The following is an 18,431-nucleotide window of genomic DNA, read 5'->3' as shown; positions in this document are numbered from 1 at the left end:
GAAATCAGCCGATCTGTGGAAGTTGAATCCTGACGTCACCACTCTACTCTACAGTTTCTCTTTGTTGCGTGCAACTAGAATAACAAGTCATGGCTCAGTTCCGGTCCCATTGACAAGGCTCAAAGCCGTGGCATGGCCTTCGTCATAATAAAACGCCTTCTACTCCTTTGCTGTGTCACTCCCAGCGAGCTGCACTTACATCTCTTAATCCTTCTACACCTGCTTGCTTGCTGAGATTGTATATCTACTATCCACTATTCTAAAGCTTCAGTAACACTAATTTACGATACAAGCTACCAATACCCAGCACAGATCTCGGCAATGCTTCATCATAACCACTTCGAGACGACGCAAACTCGTTCTGGCCGCTCGTCTGAACTGATCGATCGGGAAAAGCAGGTGGGCGTTAGTGATAGCCCCGTACCCTTCATAACATGGCGCTCCCTTGCCCTAGGTGCCTTCGTGTCTATTGGAGGCATCATATTCGGTTACGACACGGGCCAGATCTCGGGTTTCCTCGAGATGGAGAATTTTCAACAGCGGTTTGGCCAGCCCCAGCCGGATGGTACATATGCTTTTAACAACGTGAGGTCTGGACTAATCGTTTCGATGGTAAGAAAGCATGGCTTTCAACCCCGTCTTTAAATTAACATCATGTCTGCCACAGCTCTCTATCGGCACTCTTCTGGGAGCCTTGATGGCTGGTCCGCTGGCCGACAGAATCGGCCGCAAATGGTCCATCGCGTTCTGGTGCATCATCCTCCACGTTGGGCTCATCATCCAGATTTCTTCGCCACACCCCAAGTGGTACCAGTTCATGTTGGGTCGTTTCATAACCGGCTTTGGCGTGGGCGCTTGCTCTTTACTAGGTACACAAACTGCTTTAGCTAAATATTGACTATTACAACTGATGCAGCATAGTGCCACTGTACCAGGGCGAAACGTCTCCAAGGCAAATCCGTGGGGCCATGGTCTGGTAAGCTACCCGTGAGGCTCATCCCATACGGGACCACTAACCATAAGTCACTAGCTCATACCAGTTGTTCATCACGCTAGGTATCTTTATTGCCTACTGCATAAACTATGGCACAGAGAGCATAAACAACTCCGCATCTTGGCGCATTCCCCTGGGGATCACGTTCTTGTGGGCCTTGCTTCTTGGCATTGGAATTGTCTTTTTTCCTGAAAGTCCTCGCTTTGACTACCGTCATGGGCGCAGCAACCTGGCGCGCACGACGATGTCCAAACTCTATGGAGTGTCCCAGAACCATCGGGTTATCATAGAGGAATTGACTGAGATTAAAGAGCAGCTTGAGGCTGAAAGTGTATCCAAAGGTGGTCTACATGGACTCGTGGAGATGTTCCAAGGTCCTCGTATGAAATATCGAATCATCCTGGGCGTTGTCCTGCAGGCCTTACAGCAGTTGACCGGCGCCAATTACTTCTTTTATTATGGGACAGTGATTTTTCGAGGCGCGGGAATAGCCAACAGTTACGTTACACAAATGATCTTGGGCGGCGTTAACTTTGGGACTACTTTCTTTGGCCTCTATGTAGTCGAAAAATTTGGCAGGCGCAAATCGTTAGTTGTCGGGGGTCTCTGGATGCTTGTGAACTTTATGGTTTTTGCCTCAGTTGGTCATTTCTCTCTCAACGTTGATAACCCTCCTGCTACTCCTGGTGCTGGCAAAGCAATGGTTGTCTTCGCCTGTCTGTTCATTACTGGTGAGCTATACCTACCTACCCCATACTCCGTACTACCCCGGTATCCACAGCGGGAGCAAAAATGCTTATCTATTTTAGGCTTTGCAAGTACGTGGGGCCCAATGATCTGGACTATTGTCGCAGAACTTTACCCGTCCCGCTATCGAGCTAAGGCCATGGCCATGGCCACGGCTTCGAACTGGCTTTGGAACTTTCTTATCGGGTATGCCGTGCTCACAAACTTAGCAGTTAGACCACTGCTAATATCCTTGAAGCTTTTTCACCCCCTTTATAACGGGCGACATTGATTTCGCTTATGGATACGTTTTCGCCGGCTGCCTCTTCGTTGCTGTTCTCGTAGTCTATTTCTTCGTCCTCGAGGGCAAAGGAAAGACACTCGAAGAGATGGACATGATGTACGTGATGCGCGTGCCTCCCTGGAAAAGCAGCAAATGGGTTCCTCCGCCCCCGGAAGAGCGTGTAACGACGGCGCAGATTCTAGATCAAGGGGCGGCCCGTGATCTTGCCAACGGGAACGAGTCGAGCAAGGAGGACCAAGTACCAGCACATGAGCACATCGATCGAGATAGTGCTGTAGCTGGGCCGTCAACGTAACAACGATCGCTTACCTTTCCCGGAATGACGCTTTATCTTTTCATCTTGCAACTTTGTGTATCTGCATCGTTTGGCTATTGCGGCACACATCGATAACTGTCTTTGCGTGTAACTATCCTCGGTTGTGTTTGCGGATATATTTATTAACCTCGAGCCATCTGCGGTACCTAAATTCAAATTGTACGGACATGAGCATATGAAATCCAGACTAAGGAGAGCTGGCAACGCCAATCTATTTTCACGCCCAGTTACTAACCGTTCGGCCGACCTGCTGATGCAATCAAGGCTTGTCTATCGGGAAAGCCGTTCTGAATGCCATGAATATGGCGACATGAAAGCGTAGTGGTGAGTTTTATGGTGTAGGTCACGCATACCGCGGTTGATAGCTATCAGCCGGACAAACAGATGCACCATGTAGTTCACAATTCATTTGGATTTAGTAATTGTCGATATCATAACGCTACGTAATCGTCATAACAAATAGTAAAAGGACCTCACGTCCACAAAACGGGTAAAATATACGAGGCCGGAAATACACAAGGAACCATCGACAAATCCCCAAACGGCCCGGCGCACAATTTGGTTTCGTGGCAAACAATCCCGCCGTTATACCGCTTCAATGCCGGCTCAATAATACAAGGGGTAGAACTTGGTTAACGAAGAGATGAATATAACGGCACGTGCGACTTGGTCCCTGTCCGGCAGCGAGAAGTCAAACGAGGATACATGTAAATCGACAACTTCAGAATAGGGACAAGGATCAAGATGCAGAATCGTCATTGTAAGATAAAAGAAAAGTTAGGAAAACAAAGGTGATGTGCTGTTGAGCTGGGACCGGAGGTTGACCTCCCAGGCCACGGTCAAGATAGTCATAGCATGTATGATATGCAATCGTTTATTCATGAACTTGAGGAGCTGTGGTCATACTCCGGTCTCATCAGACGAGAATCAACTGCGACGCATCTAGCAGCTCCAAGGTCATGGAGTAACGATGTTTAATCCATAAAGTCGCCTCGCAGGATCTTTTCCTGGAAAAAGTCAGGCTTGTTGTTTTGTTTGGGCTGCTTAGGCATTTCCCGCGCCGGCTGATCCATGGATGCAATGGATGCAGACCGTCGGTGTTGGGCCTGTTGGACCTGCTGGGTCTGCTGGACTTGAGCCGAGCTTGGAGATATGGGACCGCGCTCAGCCCTTGCTCGAAGAGCTTCAGACCAGTTGAAGCCCTCGCCTATTGGTCGCCAAGACTTGTTAGATATATCGTTCTGGGGAAGACCTTTATATGTACTTGCAGATAATGTTCCTGAAACGCTATTGCTGATTGAAGGGCTAGAAACACCGGCACACGAAGCTGTCCGGCGTTTTCCAGTCGCAGGTGGTGATACAGGAGGAGAAAGGTGGTATCTACCGTTGCCAATGCTTCCAGCGCGGGCATCTCGCAATGCCTGTGCACCAAATGAGAGGCGGCGTGCAAATGGAGACGTCGGCATGCCGCCTGGGGGTGAGTTTTCATCCTCCACAATGGCTTCTTCGGGGTTCCCAGGGCTGGACCCCACAGAACTCGAGACGCTACTCTGCCGGAAGCTTCGACTTCCAAACTGTAAAGTTTGAGTAGGCGAGCCAGACAATCCCAGGGTTGTGATAGAGAGCCTGCGCCCTTGGTTGGATTGAGCATTAGCCATAGCGTTGACCATGGGCCCGGTTGAGGGGCCGGTCAGGCCCTGGTTTCCTGACTTGTATTCAGGAAAAGAAAGGCCTGACGCTATGGACGCCCGACGCTGGCGCGAAGAGGATGGAGGGACGGAGATTGGAGCGGTCGAGCTGTGATTCGACATTGTAGTAGGGAGGAGCAATGATAGAAACAGTTGAGCGGATCGCTGAGAGAATAAATACGCTATGTGAAAGTGACGATAGAGATAGGCACAGTCGACGTCGTATCAAAAGGGCTTCAGGGCAACATCAAGCAAGCGATGTAGATCCGGATTAGAGTTCGATCTTGAGGAAAAGAGACACAGTTGAAGATAGGGTGAGGTATGTTCCCAGAGTGAAAGCTGTGACAATGGAAGGGAGTTAGCTTGACATGATTCGGCAAAGTGGGTGGCGTGATGTCGTACAGAATGTCAATCAAACAAAAGTGATTTCGGGGTGATTCTGAGGTAGTCGCAATCAATGACAGGGATATAAAAGCGGGGAGATGACGATCATAGAATAAAAGAGTCAAATATGAGACAAGAGACGGGGATATGTATATAGAACATTGAGGGCAAGGTGCAGGGGTGAATGGGTACTATTACGGACCTATAGCAGCATCGGTTCCCTTTGGAACCGGGGCTTGGAAGAAACTCCAGTTGTGCAGATGTTGAGAAATGTTAATTGAGAGAAAAGAAGCAGATCAGAAAGAGGGGAAGGAGGGGGGTTTGAAAGACAAAGAAGAGGACGAGGACAAGGAGAAGCTAGAGTCACGGACACTTTTTACCCCACAATAACCATAAGCGACAACAAGCTGGAATGGAGCTGACCGTGGGCCAGAACAAGCTAGTCTACTCTGGGTAAAGAAGGAATGTGACGGTCTGGACCTACGTCAAGATCCGATCAAGCATTCTTCCTCGTCTTCATATCTTCATTCCCCTTGTGATTCACCAGGTTATCAACTATCAATTATATGTATATATATATTCTATCCAGATCTATACCTCATATACTGTATATATCTCGTGCTATGTACCTAGTTAACCCATGTCTATTCGTTTTTAGGCCGTGTTCGTGTTCGTGGTTTTTGTTTTGATTTTGTTCATTTCTTGTCGTGTTTCAAAGAAATCTCAAGGCATGTAGCAAGCAGGTGAAAGTTGTGATGTCGTGTATGTGTAGTGAGTGGTATGGAATAGTGTGAGGTCATCCCGAGGACTCGGGATGGAATAAAAGCACCAGCTTCTCCCCAACGGAGAATTCAAGCTCGGTGCCGTCGCGAGCTATTTTTATCTCGCGATTCGAATTCCACGGGTTGCGTAACCCTCGTGTGCGGTGGAAGGGAACCCTTTCGGTGGAGAGCCACCGGATTCGAAATGGCTTTCCAATTAGCTGAAGCTCAGCGGGGGCCTGGTGCTGTTGCTCATCGGGCGCATGATAGGCGTTCTTGAGCGGCCGGGGAAGGCCATCCTCATCCTCCGAGGTGTCTGCTTCCCAAAATATTGTGCCCCGCGCAACGTCGTTTATGATGCGCCCATTTGGTGCCGAAGTTGATGCAGGCGTCGGTGTGACATCTGGGCTGTCTGGTTCGTTGGAGGGATGGTGCTCGGGGCGTGGCGGCATCTCGAGAGTTAAGCTTTCATCATCCTTGATCGTTGACATCATCCGAGCGTATCCATAATACTCACCCGACTTGTTTGCAGAAAAAATAAGGTAGACGTTATCTGCACTCTGTCATCAACTCATTAGATTTGGACAATCCGATCGTCTACTGTATACAGAGTCTGGATATATGCTCACCTCGAATGCTCGGTTGAGACTCTCTTCGTTGTGGGTCTGAGTAGCCCATATACCACTTTGCCAACTGAGTTCGAGATCTTCGACCGTCAAGCTTTTCAAAATGAAGTATCGGTTAGGAACCCGCGTGGAGTATGAGCCCTCCCGCCCTTCATCTTCCATAGGGGTCGTCTTTACCATCTCTTCTGCCTCTTTCATCGATGGTTGATCTGCTAGACCCGTGAGCTCGCTATGCGGCCCAGGGGACATCAACCCCCGGCGCACACGACAAACCAGTCGCGCCCCCCGTAGCCTTGTGTCATGGAACCTTGTCAAAGCCCTAATACAAGCATCCTCTGTTTTGTAGTTCACGAACGCACAGTTGCTTCTTGAGATGAGAAACACGCTCTCCAAATCCCTTGTAGCGTCTTGCGAAAAATGGTCTTTGAGTTCGACAATATTCGTGCCCGGAGCGAGGTTTCCGACCCATAGCGCATTACCGGATTGCTTCGGTTTCCGCGGCGGACCTTTTGGGGGATTCGACTTCGATGGACGCGAGGTAAGATCTAATTAAACCACTGCAATTAGCTCCCCACTGACAGAATTAACTAACCTGTGCGCCTACCTGTTAATGATCCCTGTGCGGCAGATGATCTCATATTCGTCGATCCATCAACAATCGTGATCCGCTTTTTATCCTCCTTTTCTCTGCCCTCATTCGCTTTCCGCATACTCGAGTAAGATTGGCTATGTCGTTGCGGGAAAGCCCCCGACATACTCGCAGGTCTTGAATGATGTCCCTGTGCTGCGTACACACTCGGGTGGAAGTAACCATTCCCGTATACATCCATTGAATTTTGAAGTGGGCCAGGACTAGGTGTATTGGAAGCCACTAGGGAAAATCCAGCGGTATTCGAAACGTGAGTCCCCGGATGCTGCTGCTGCTGTTGCTGCTGGACATAGGACATGTACATCGGAGGATATGGGGCGTTAAACATCATGTTGGGATTGGGCGCGGGGGTCGGAAATGATTGGAACTGTGGCATGCCGTACATGAGGGCGGGATTGGGACCGACAGGTACGAACTGCTGCTGCTGCATACTTTGCTGTTCATATGGAATCGGACCGACGGGTACAAACTGTTGCGGTTGCTGCTGCATGCCCAACACAGACTGTGGATGTGCATAGTTGCCAACCGGGGTCAGATAGTTGTGTGCTTCCGGATAATGTTGTGCATTTTCGGATCGGGATGTCTGACGAAAAGATGCGGCTCCTGGATGTGACTTTTAGCGCGAATGCGCTCTCCATCATGGGTATGTTATCGTCAGCAATAGCATAAACAAGGGGAACTTACTCGTTTGCTGAGGAGCCCCGCTGGAGTCTGTTGACCTCGCCGCTTCAACCGGTGCTCTATTTTTCCCCTTTGCCTCACGAGCTGCTTTTGGTCGGTTTGGAGGAGTACCGCCGTCCATCGATTGCGGTCTGTCAATGCTTGGATGTCAACAGTACGTGCAAGCGACTTTGACGTGTTGTTTCGATGTTTTTGAAGTACCACCACTGCCCTGCTACCGTTAGCAAGCAGCAATGGCACCGCCTTGTCTCCCAAACGTACGTACCTTATCGTAACCTGGTGTGGTCAAATAATCTGATAGAATATATTATATAGTATGTATACAAACGATGACAGGTGTATAAAGGAGCCCTTTTTAAGGCATGTCAGTGCCGGGTAACGCCAGAATATGCTTAGCACAAGAAAAAAGACGCTATTCAAACATGCGGTTGTTGACGTGGGTGTGTCAGAAGGCGGGACATGAACCGGACTTGTGCTGTGACAGACCTTTCCCTCCACAACGCTCGCCTCAATACTGTGGTGGGTGTGTTCAGATCCTTGGGAGTTTGGGAAGGGTTAAGAGACAAGGAAACGGGGGCTGAGGGTATAGAGCCACATAGTAAAGGCTCGCACAAATTGAAGTGGGAGAACTGAAAAAGAGTGGAGAAAGAAAATGGCACACAGGGGAAATGGATATCAACGGGCTAATTTGGGGGAACTGCTCTCAGGGAGGGGCATGGCTGCTGCTGCTGTGGCTAGAGAAGCCACAAAACAAAGCTGGAGCCGGGGTCACGGGGGGAGCAGCACACTCGGAAGAGCAAGGGGATGACAATAAAACATCCCTCTCTCGCACATCATGCGTTCCGGGTACAATAATCGACTTGTCAAGGTAAGCTGGAGGTGAATGGTGTAGGAAGACGGGTGGTCTCTGGAGCCCAACAGGGCGGAAAGCCCACGAGAGCTTGGCTCAGCCAGCTTCCTTCTTGACCATTCCAGATAAGGAGAGCTTCCCAATCCAAACAGGAGACGCTGTACAAAGACTGGAGGGAACAGCGGGTGACGGAAACTTGGGTATTGGCCGGAAGCAAAGCCAGACACGCCCCTTGTCGAGGCATGAAAGCATGAGGCCAAAGGCAATCCGCGCGTGTATGACAAAGATAGCGGAAGAGGGGGAAACAGCCAGAAAAGGAAAAAGGAAACAATGAACTCACCACTGTCAACTACTGGAACAAATCGCGAGCAAAAAAAATAAGCGGACTAAATCCGATGCACTAAATAGGAGAGAAATCAAATCAATCCTCCACTCTGCCACGATTTACCGAGCATCAGTATACGCCATCGTGACTTACATGCGGTCTAGAGGTTACAGACAGAGTTGGCTCTGAGTCCTGACAAGCGACAGTCTGAGAGATGTCGGTCAGGAGCTGGAGATCGATCTCAATCCGGGTCCCGGCCGAGCAACGAGCGGGACTGCTTGCGTTTTCCTTGGGCTGCAGGCGCACTCCTAGAACTGAAAGGGAAGAATAATATATCGAGATGGAGAGCCTGAAAGGACCTCCTCTTAGAGTTCTTTTGCTAGAGTGCTAGACTGTTAGGCGCCTGTCGTCGGGTCCAGCCCCGGTCAATGCAGCGGACCTTCAGGAAGAGATCCCGGCAAATCAAGCCCTGCACGCCCGGTGTGGATAATGCTAGAGGGGACTGCCGCGGATAGTGAAACCAATGGTTTTAAATAATAAGCAGCAACGGGCCACTGGGGATCGCGGCCTTGTCAAAACATGCAGCCCGGCGATGGGACGGCCGGAAAGCGAGGATGTCACGAGTCAAGGCTCTGAATGGTAGCAGTAGAGTACTAGACACTACTCACAGGCCCTAAGAGAGGGTTGGGTTGAGTCTCCTTTTGTGGCTGTGGCCCGTTCCTGGATGGAGAAAAACATCCACCCCGAGTTACAAGATCGGGGCCCCGTTTCCAGACCGGGATTTGCCTTCAACGGTTCAACCTCCTCTCACGCCACAGCAATCAATTTGGCATGCAAAGATCGACGGAGATTCGATCGACGGAATCTGCAGGTTATTCTTTGGTTTCCAACAATAGAGTATACCTTGACGAATGACCTAGCGAGCAAGCTCGTTTAAAATGGGAGGGCCTACTCCGGAGTAGGGAAGAATGCTTGCCGCAAGGAATGTTCCCGAAGAGTCTCGATTTCTCAGACCAAGTAATGGCCAAAACGATGGTTGTGAGATAACACGAAGGCGCAGACGGTTGTTAATATCGCACACAGCTGAGGCTGATGCCACAGCAGGATAGGCTTCCACATATAACTATTGTACTCCATAGTGAATTGAAAATTTGGCGGCAAAAGATGGCTTGATCGTGAAGTCATGATTGGGCATCGCCGGAGTGCATCGGCCCTGGTCAGATCCATGGATCACCTTTTGACAGATTATTATTTAGGGAGGATTCCTGGAGTGAACCACTGCGAGAAGCCATGGGAGTAGATCTTCGTTATCACAAGCGTTGACTCAGTCGAAACGCCAGTAGTGGCAATCCAGATGCATAAGAGACGGTGTACTCCGAAGTGTGCTCCCAGGAACAATCTGCACAGAGAACGATGTGGCAACACGATTGACACCAGGAGGTCGGAGTTTATCACCCCAAGGCTCCAATTTGACAGCGAACTGCAGGTGGCTGGGGTGGCACTGCAGACCAGGTGTTCTATACTCTAAAGAGTACGCATCGTTGAATGCCCTCAGGCTTTCCGGTGGGGACTGTTCCTGGATTAATTTCTGAAGGCATCCTGTGGCCGTGTGGCTGATACGAGCGCCACCTTTAATAACAGTGTCTAATAGAAACAGGCTGAAGGAAGCCTCGACTGAGTGACAGCGGCCACCCACCACCATTAACTTCGAGAATCACCGCATGTTAAAACAGCTACTCCCTAGTGATAGTGGTTCAAGAAACACCAGAGGCAGATGAACAATCAGTTCGACGGATTAAGTGCAGACCGAGGAGCTGTGGCAGTGGCAGGGCCGCAGGCATCCCACTAGGGCTGATTGATCATTGTGGGCCACTGGTCAGAGCGAAGCAAAACCGTTCCTGTTCGACGTGACTTGTGCTCAGAATTCTAAATTTGAATCTCTGGGGGAAGTGAGAATAAAATGCCGGGCAGATGGCAGCCCTCCGCGAGATATGATTCGTGGATTCGGTACAAGATGCCAGCCAATCACAGCTGACTCCACTGCTTAGACCTCATATCGTCCCGAAAGGGAAGTTACGCGACTACCCAGGCAAAATCGGTAGATAGTGTAGGTACCAAAGGCTGCTTGCCAGTTGCCACAAACCCACTGTTACCGGTGGATCTTTCTTACGCCGTGGAGTGGTGCGGCATCCGTCCTCGACAACTCGCCTTTTTCAGGCCGGCCTTTCGGTAAAGAGCACCTACTCGAAGCGTGCCTCCTCATCCAGATTTCTATCATTTCATTTATGTTGAGAGTCAGTCTGCAGCGCGCCCTGTGCCACAGGGAGCCCACATACAATCCTTAAGGAGCGAGTCTCCTACTCCATGGTGGCTCTCTGCCTACTATTATTGGCGGGTCGATCCGGCTGGGCCAGCGCCCACCACTACCCGCTTACTCCGGACTGCTTTACTTGGATCTGATCATTGATGATAGCTTTCAGCCACAAGTATTCCCTCTATCGACTCGGGTTTCAGTGGACCAAGTCGAGGTAATTGACTAATTGCCGTGCTTGTGGGCTCGAATCCGTGTCCAGTGCCTCTGTGTCTTGAATTCGGTGATTTCTCAGCCGTTTTTTTGGCGTACAGGCGAGCCCTGCTCGACCTGTCACTTGGCGTGGATTCTTTATCCGCTCTTTTTCTCAGAGCCACTTGAGTAGTTCAACGTTACCTTGTGAGCTGCCTACTTCGGCGTCCTTTTTGTTATATACGATGGTGCAAGAAATCAGTAGTAGTCTCCCGTCTATCCTAACATTATTATTAAGAACCGGCGCAAAGACAGCAATTTTGCCACATGCATCCACTCCTGAAATCCCAATCCTTGCGATATCATACCCTTCAGACATGATATTTAGTTCAGCCTAACATGCTTGAATCCTGGTATATACGTTCCAGATTACTTCTCATCTGTTCAGCCACATCTCACCTGTGCTGTGAGATGAAGCCAGCAGTACTTCTTTTCAAATCTAAAGACAAGATTGTCCAACTCGCCACTCGTGCGGCGGGTCTGAGTTAGTCTACCTCAAGCTCGATAGTGGTTAACTGGACATGGGGAGGCCCAGCGAGTACGCGTTGACTTGCGATTTTCATTCTCTATCCGATAGCAGCGCCACTGTAATGGAGTTGTCCCTATATTTATGAGATGATTGCTCATCACATCCCCGCTCGGCGCTCAGTATCCAGAGAAGACGTACGTACATGCTCGTTGTGCTTTGAATGACGTCATACATACCTACGTCCGCGCAGGTATGCAGAGTCACGGGATACGCGAGTGAGTCCTCGACGTGCATCGGGCTCAATCTTCCTTCAGGTTAATCTGCAGAGACATACGTCAGCATTGAGATGAGGCGACTACTTTTCAACAGTCCATGCTATACTTACCTGGTACCAATGTCCAACGTCTAGCCTACTCCGTACCATTTACTGCGGAAGTACAGATTATGGGAGATGGCCAGCACGTGGATTTCACCAGAGCCGCTTAAAATCGAGAACTTCCCCTTGACTCTTTAAAGAAGATGTAAGCACTCAGGGCTCAAGGTTATTTAATGCAGTGTTAATCCTGTGGTGGCGTCTAGAGAGCAAATGCTGACATGGAAACGCCGGGTCTAGTTTGACCGGATACGGTGCCTTTAGCTACTACCTTACAGACTCTTTTGGGTAAACAAGAACACACAAGTTGTGGGAACGTTTGACTACTTTCCTATAGAGTACCACTAAGCCCGAGCTCGACCCTGGTCGACTCACATTGATGTACACGTATAGAAAATAGGGATGGGTGAGGATATGTCATTATCAAGCATATCAGGCCTGCCATTCATCGATCATTCCATCAATCGTCTGTCCTTGAAGCGATCACCTGCATAGGTAATGTGCTCATTCCCACGAACATGTTAGCAACAATAGTAATACGGCGAAGTTGCCTTCCTCAGTAGCAATAATCATTATGTCCGCCTGGACCCATCGTTAAGTGTAACCGGTGTATAAATAGATTGTAATAGGCCGCCAAACTGGTGAAGGAAGAAGACGCGTCATGAAGTAAAAATAAATATAGGTAGGTATAAGGCAGGAGGGAGAGGAAGTATAAAATTTATCGATCAATGCCCAGCGAAGCAACTTTACCAGCGAACCTGGCCCCAGCACTTCCTCTTTTATGCAGTTTCTCACGCTCTTTGTTGTCCAGTGGACTTGGTGCGTGTTCGCCGCTTGTTCCAGGCCCTCGAAGGGTAGGCAGCGATCCCAGTGTATCTGACGGCGATGCAACAGGAGCTGGGTGACTCAAACCAGAGGGTCGCGCGGTTCGCTGATTGAGGTATAACTGAGCAGCTGACGAAAGAGGAATTGGCGGGGGCTGGGAAGGGATCTCGGCTCCATTTTGAACTAGGAGCTCAGCGACAGGGAAAGGGATCGTTTTGGCGGATGTGCTAGGTCGAGAGGATATACTTGAAGGTGTTGAACCGGGTTGTGCCGGATCAGCTGCAGCTAAGGCAAGGAAGACAGCGTGAGTGCTACGGGAACGATCGGCGACGTTCACGTTGGCACGGAGAGCGATACCATACAATACCCCCTGAATATCGTTCCTCTTGATTGAGGCAAGAAGTGTTTCGTCCGCTGTCGGAAATCGTGATAATGGGGACGGCAGGAGTGGAACGAATGCCCTTTCCGCATATTTGGCCGTGATGAATCTGAGTCGCTGTTCTCTAGTGGATGAGGATATGGGCTTCTGGGACTGGTCTAGCGTGGCTTCCCAAACCATATTGCTAACGCGGTTTCCAACTTGAAGAAGAATCTCAACAATGTCGTTCGAGAAAGAATGGACATCCAATGTGAGTGATCGAACTTTGGAGATATGTGTTCCTAGAGACCGGTGAATGCCACTGCACTCAATACACAAAATGATCCCCAGGTTTATGGAGACCCACTCAACTTTAGAGGTGGAGTTACAGTCCGCGCACCAGTGGTTGCCTTGGTCGGCGTCGCGAACCGCTTGTAGTAGCTTTGAAGGATTATCCTCATATCCCTGTGAATCGCCACGGACATAGCTTGGCCGGGCGCCAACTGTCGTGCGGCGGGTCACGTTGTTTGAGGCAGATGGGTGGTGGGAGTGATGAGAAACCGAGGAGCTCTTCCCCGTCAGCACGGAGCCTATGTCACGACCGATGGATGGTTTATCGCCATCGGATACTGGGGGTGGATACATGCTACGTCCTTCAACGGCGCTTTGTAGAGCGTTGTTGATAGCTCGGATCCAGTTACCCATATCGTCCTCCGAAGTCGCTTGGTAAATGCGCTTATATTGTGGGGTGATGACCTCGAAGCAAAATCGCCGTTCTGCATTCCGAGCCTCTCTTACGGAGGCCATCCGCAAATCAATAGGGTCCATATGTAGGTCAAGCTTTTGTTTCCAGTTGCTGTATTCTGACAGCTTGCCTTGGTCGAGAACAATCCAAAACCTGGAGAGAATTAGCGCATCCTGGAGTCAAGGAGAATACTCTTACTTATGCCAAGCCTGTTTGTTGATTCCCTTGGGGTCAATATGAGATCCAGGTCGAGATAATGCCCAAAGTAGTCCTTCTTTCCTTTGTTGGCCTAATCCAAGGTTAGCGTTTCGTGACTATACAAATGAGTCAGACGTACAACTCGAGTTCGAGACTGTGCCGGCCGGAATATCCGTTGGGTTGGTGGGAGCGGCTGTCTGAGTTGACGTGGATGAGTTGTTGCTCGTTACACTGCGTAGTTGTGACCCCGTGCTGTCAGCGCGACCCAGGTCGCCCTCTGGTTTCTGATTCCCATTGCTGCTACCGATTAACGTTGACGCAGCGCTCGCGCTGGTGGGGGCGTCAGGCTCAAGGTACGTGTTGCTGCTTTTCTCCAAAGCTCTCCGTTTCTCTTCCCTCTCTGTTCTCTGAAATTGGAATTCTTTGTCGGCTTGATTGACTTCATGGATAAGAGCATCAAGCTGTGGTACCATGTCGTCCACATGTTTGGCAGCAGCGAGGAAGCTCTTTGCCTGGGTGTCCGCATATTTCGTAAGATGAGAAAGAACCTCCTGCTCCTTGCGGCCGCCATGAAGATCCTGCATGAATGACGAATAATCGAACCGCCTTAGTTCAAAGTTTCGCCGTTTCGCCTGGTACTTAGAATCACTCTCCGCTCGCTTCTTTTCCTTCAACGAGTCCTGTCGTTGTCCGAGGTATCGACCAACGTAAGCATAATAGTCCCGGCTTTCTTCTTCGAATTCTTTCTTTTTAGCCTCCGCTTGTTTGATGTCGTTAGTATAGAGTTTCAGAAGAGGTTCGATAACCAGCCGTTGAAGCTGTAAGGCATTCAGTCGCTCGTAGTTCAGTATCTGCCGCGAGATCTTCTCAAAATAGTGGTCCAATGCTGGCTGAATGGCGTTCGCGTTAGACGTAGACGCATCCCCGAGGGCAGATAAAAATGCCTCCACAGCTTCATTGCAAGCGGTCTGGGCTTGATGCGCAGCCTCGGCTTTCTTCAGGAGCTTTTTGATTTTTGCGCGCATATTACCGGTCTTCTGCTCCAGCGCCTTCATAGTAGCACGGAATAAAGGGCCATCTTCGACCGCACTCATATCCTCGCCCGGACGCGAATGTGGAAGACCTACCTTCACCGGGGGCGGAGCTGCGGAGGTTGAAGGCGCATCATTGAATTCTGGGGGTGTCTCCGGGACAACTTGTATTTGAGTGGTTGACGATGCATCTGCATCGCTAGAATGCGACAAAACCGAATGCGAGGACGGAACGCGGTTGCGAATAGGCATATGCACTTCCAGATTCGGGGAACCAACCTGCGGACTCGACTGAGCGCGCGCGGTGTTTTGTACCCAAAACGAAAAATAAGCGAGGGTATTAAGCCGGTTCGCTCTTTGGTCGTAATCCAAAAAACTGCAGCTATTCCGCCAGCCACCACCCTTGTCTTCCGTACCCTTTGGAGGCTTCCACTTCCAAATCCAGTCGAACTGGACAGATGGGCTGCCACCGGTCGAGAAATCCCCCACAAGCTGGACATTCGAGTTATTCTGTAAATTCGGATTTGCGTGGAATTCTCTTGTGACCAGATTATCGAGCTCTTTTGAGTTGGGCGCATGCGCGAAGGTCAAGCCCGTCAATATGGTGTCGGCTAATTCGGGTAAAGTTGTCGAAACCCCGTTAACTGTCGAATTCGTCACGTTTCCCGTCTGTGTTTGTCTTAGAATAAACGTAAATTTGAAAATGAGTTCATCATCATTGCTCAAGCGCAAGAGGAACGACGGGGTGGGTGCAGACGGCGGAGATTCTGGATCCTGTTGTGTGTCGGGTATGTGAGCTAATGGAATAGTTGCCATGCGACAGTCGTGCATCTTACCTGTATATACTCCACCAAGGCATCATCGCCAAGTTCTCTTCTCGCATTGTATCTAGTCGCGGGGAAGGCGTTTGGAACGAGGTTTAAGAGTGCACGACGAGAATTAGATATCGTCACAGATGCGATCGTCACTGGTAGAATCAGGTTGTCAACCGCAGCCCATCAGCCGCCTGAGCAGAAGAAACGCACATTTGTTCTGATCCTTGAAATACAGACACCCCGAGTCGTCAAGCCGGCTTCCGACAATCCCCATGGTAAAAGCGCTGAAGGTGTCAAGTGGCCGGTCAAGAGGATCAAGTCCGGAAAGGAAACCGGGCCAGTTGTGAGGTCACCATCGGCGGTCTATAGTCGACGCAGAAATCGAGGCTGGATTCCAACGAGTTGCTGCCACTCAGCTCAGATCTTGAGTGAGTGGCCCGTGGTCATAGGCAAGGGCAAGGAGCCTTCAGTAATAACGATCGACGGAGTGGAAAGAACGTAGCTGGAGCGCAGAGGTGAACGAAATAAAATGAGTAGAGTGGGGAAGATGGAGCCACAATGCCACTGTTTCAGTATTCTTCACCCCCTCAATTCATCCACGATCTGAACTCGTGGCCCGAATAGATAAAGTGTGTATAGAAGGTGACGGGAAGGCGGCTGGGAGGCCGAACGGAAGAGGCTCAAGGGAAAAAGCAAACAGTTGGCTGACAAGGCAGGACAGTGGGTTGATGGAACGAGATTGTATCAGGGTGCTGTGGCGGATGGCGGATGTGAAGAGGAGTTGCGAAGAACTTGAGATCGACTTGGAGGGGGCTTAGACTTGACACTGAACTGAGGAATCTTGTCGTCAATCTACCCCTCGATCGAAATACCTGAAGCGGGATAGATTGCTCTCTAGCGCCGTCCCTGACTCTATTATTTTCCGATCCCACGGAACATTCTCACCCAGAGTTGTCCTTGGTTTCGCGTGTTCAATGGTCTTTGGGATGTTCTATTCATTTACAGTGTAGTAATAACATGCCTATTCTGAGTACAAAGTGTTGCCTGGTTCCTTCATCTCGTGCTGATGGAGCGCTCGTCAGCAGGCCCAACCAGACCAGTCATTTGATAAGAGCAGCGGTCGCTGTACCTACACGAAAAATATTAGCCTTGGCTATTTATCCAGGATGGTCATCGATATCCCTTCCGGCTTATAAGAAGCTACTCAGGAGCACGCCTTCTGACTTGCTTATGACCAAGTTCCACTCCGACAGCAATTGGACAGTCGTGGTTTATGGCAGGAATGTTCATGCTGCAACAGTCACTTTGTAACTGACCATGTCCAAAGGCTATGAACCATGCCTGTATCCTGATAATCATTTTATAGCCCAGACAGTATATCTAGGTCAGGTGAAGTATAAGAAAGAATGCAAGATTCCAAATGTTCAACCTTTTATACTCTGTCAACAAGTCCATGCAAGAGCAGTCTTCGCCTCTTCGATCACATTTGCTACAATATCGGCAGCAGGGATAACCTCTGTAACAAGCCCAACTCCTGTGCCAGCATATGTTGTTAGTCTGGCATTAGGACCCCAACCAGCGTCTCCCTTCTTCAACTCTTCCGCATAGAGTGCTCGATTTTCTTCGTCACCCCATACCTCTCTCAATCGCGTCGACATAACTTTGGTTGATCACACCGCGTCCGTTATATCGCGACGGCCAGCTTAATATCCCTCTCACTCGGTCATACACAGTCGAGCGAGCGGTACTCACTCCACCATCAGATGCGCGGAGGACCTCCTTCTGATAATCACGGGCAACCTTGGCTTCCAAAGAGGCCAGAAATCTAGTGCCCATGACCGCACCTGAGGCCCCAAGTGCAAGGGACGCGGCCAGCCCTCGACCGTCAACTATACCACCCGCCGCAAGAAGTGGTATGGGGTTGAGCTGCCTTGCTCCAAGCGCATCTTTTGTTTCCGGTACAAGAGTTATTATTGACGCCGATTGGGCCAGGCCATGGCCCCCTGCATCTGAGCCTTGTAAAACCAAGACATCTGGATTCAGAGACTCTGCGACGACGACCGCCTCGGCTACAGTGCCCACCTGGATCCAGATCTTGGTCTCGCCCCCGGTCACAGTGCGTACCTGCTCAACCCAGGGACGGAGGTCATCGGGCAACTTCTTGGGGCCAAAGAGCCAGGCGGCGCAGGGCCGGTACTTTTCAATCGCAGCGATGGCTTTGGGAAGGTCGGCGCCCCAGTTCAGAAAACCAACTCCAATTGGGAGAACATTGCTGGTACAGTAGATCTCTCGGATCATGGAGTCTGATCCTTTAATGAGCTGAACGGCCTCTTGAAAATTGCTTTCTACGGATGAGACGTCGAAGCCGCCGGCAAGAAAGCCCAGGCCACCTGCTGCTGAGACGGCGACGGCGAGCGGTGCCGTGGCAATGTTCAGCATTGGCGCCGAAGCTAGTAGAGGCGCCTTAGTCCAAGGATAGACGGCCTGTATCGTTGAGTTGGTTGACATGGCGTTTTGTCTCGTTTGGTTCAAAATGGTGTGTAGAAAGGTCACATAAGAACGCATAGCATATTAGCATATAAAGTTGAGCGCCAAGATTATCCTTGGAGGCGCTCATACATCCTTGTCGAAGACGAGCCCTAGTATATGTCTCACGCTACTCCGAGTACCTTTGTAAACAGATATTCAATCCAAGCCTACATTGTTAGTAAGAATGAGGTCCTTTAGTGGAGTTAACTTCCAAGGGTTGT

The 18,431-nt window shown here is 50.1% G+C and overlaps 5 protein-coding genes across 5 annotated transcripts; 1 reads left to right on the top strand and 4 right to left on the bottom strand.

The window, feature by feature from the left end:
- Window positions 1–59: 59 nt before the first annotated feature.
- BDW74DRAFT_184843 (sugar porter family MFS transporter) lies at window positions 60–2,319 on the top strand (the record flags this gene model as incomplete). Its single annotated transcript, XM_073730905.1, has 6 exons — window positions 60–612; window positions 668–869; window positions 922–976; window positions 1,031–1,725; window positions 1,804–1,927; window positions 1,980–2,319. Exons 1-6 carry the CDS (start codon window positions 322–324, stop codon window positions 2,317–2,319), a joined length of 1,707 nt encoding a protein of 568 aa, XP_073590351.1. The 5' UTR covers window positions 60–321.
- A 337-nt stretch (window positions 2,320–2,656) lies between these two features.
- Window positions 2,657–4,823, bottom strand: BDW74DRAFT_143314 (uncharacterized protein). Its single transcript, XM_073722856.1, has 2 exons — window positions 4,615–4,823; window positions 2,657–4,367 (listed from the first exon to the last, which is right to left on the bottom strand). Exon 2 carries the CDS (start codon window positions 4,149–4,151, stop codon window positions 3,315–3,317), a length of 837 nt encoding a protein of 278 aa, XP_073590350.1. The 5' UTR covers window positions 4,152–4,367; window positions 4,615–4,823; the 3' UTR covers window positions 2,657–3,314.
- Window positions 4,824–5,128: 305 nt separating this feature from the next.
- On the bottom strand, window positions 5,129–7,648 carry BDW74DRAFT_11041 (putative YT521-B-like splicing factor). The gene is made up of 5 exons (XM_073721761.1): window positions 7,395–7,648; window positions 7,133–7,340; window positions 6,404–7,051; window positions 5,803–6,344; window positions 5,129–5,733 (listed from the first exon to the last, which is right to left on the bottom strand). Exons 2-5 carry the CDS (start codon window positions 7,248–7,250, stop codon window positions 5,209–5,211), a joined length of 1,833 nt encoding a protein of 610 aa, XP_073590349.1. The 5' UTR covers window positions 7,251–7,340; window positions 7,395–7,648; the 3' UTR covers window positions 5,129–5,208.
- A 4,158-nt stretch (window positions 7,649–11,806) lies between these two features.
- Window positions 11,807–16,158, bottom strand: BDW74DRAFT_10996 (putative ARF GTPase activator (Csx2)). The gene is made up of 5 exons (XM_073721753.1): window positions 15,892–16,158; window positions 15,703–15,833; window positions 13,975–15,640; window positions 13,836–13,926; window positions 11,807–13,790 (listed from the first exon to the last, which is right to left on the bottom strand). The coding sequence occupies exons 1-5, from the start codon at window positions 15,953–15,955 to the stop codon at window positions 12,428–12,430; spliced, it is 3,315 nt and encodes a 1,104-aa protein (XP_073590348.1). The 5' UTR covers window positions 15,956–16,158; the 3' UTR covers window positions 11,807–12,427.
- Window positions 16,159–16,846: 688 nt separating this feature from the next.
- On the bottom strand, window positions 16,847–18,376 carry BDW74DRAFT_143296 (nitronate monooxygenase). The gene has a single exon (XM_073722855.1). The coding sequence runs from the start codon at window positions 18,244–18,246 to the stop codon at window positions 17,308–17,310; it is 939 nt and encodes a 312-aa protein (XP_073590347.1). The 5' UTR covers window positions 18,247–18,376; the 3' UTR covers window positions 16,847–17,307.
- Between the last annotated feature and the right edge of the window lie 55 nt (window positions 18,377–18,431).

This window comes from Aspergillus multicolor (assembly GCF_047715735.1).
Source record: "Aspergillus multicolor strain CBS 133.54 unplaced genomic scaffold BDW74scaffold_1, whole genome shotgun sequence".
NCBI lineage: Eukaryota > Fungi > Ascomycota > Eurotiomycetes > Eurotiales > Aspergillaceae > Aspergillus > Aspergillus multicolor.
This window is presented reverse-complemented; position numbering and strand designations above follow the sequence as displayed.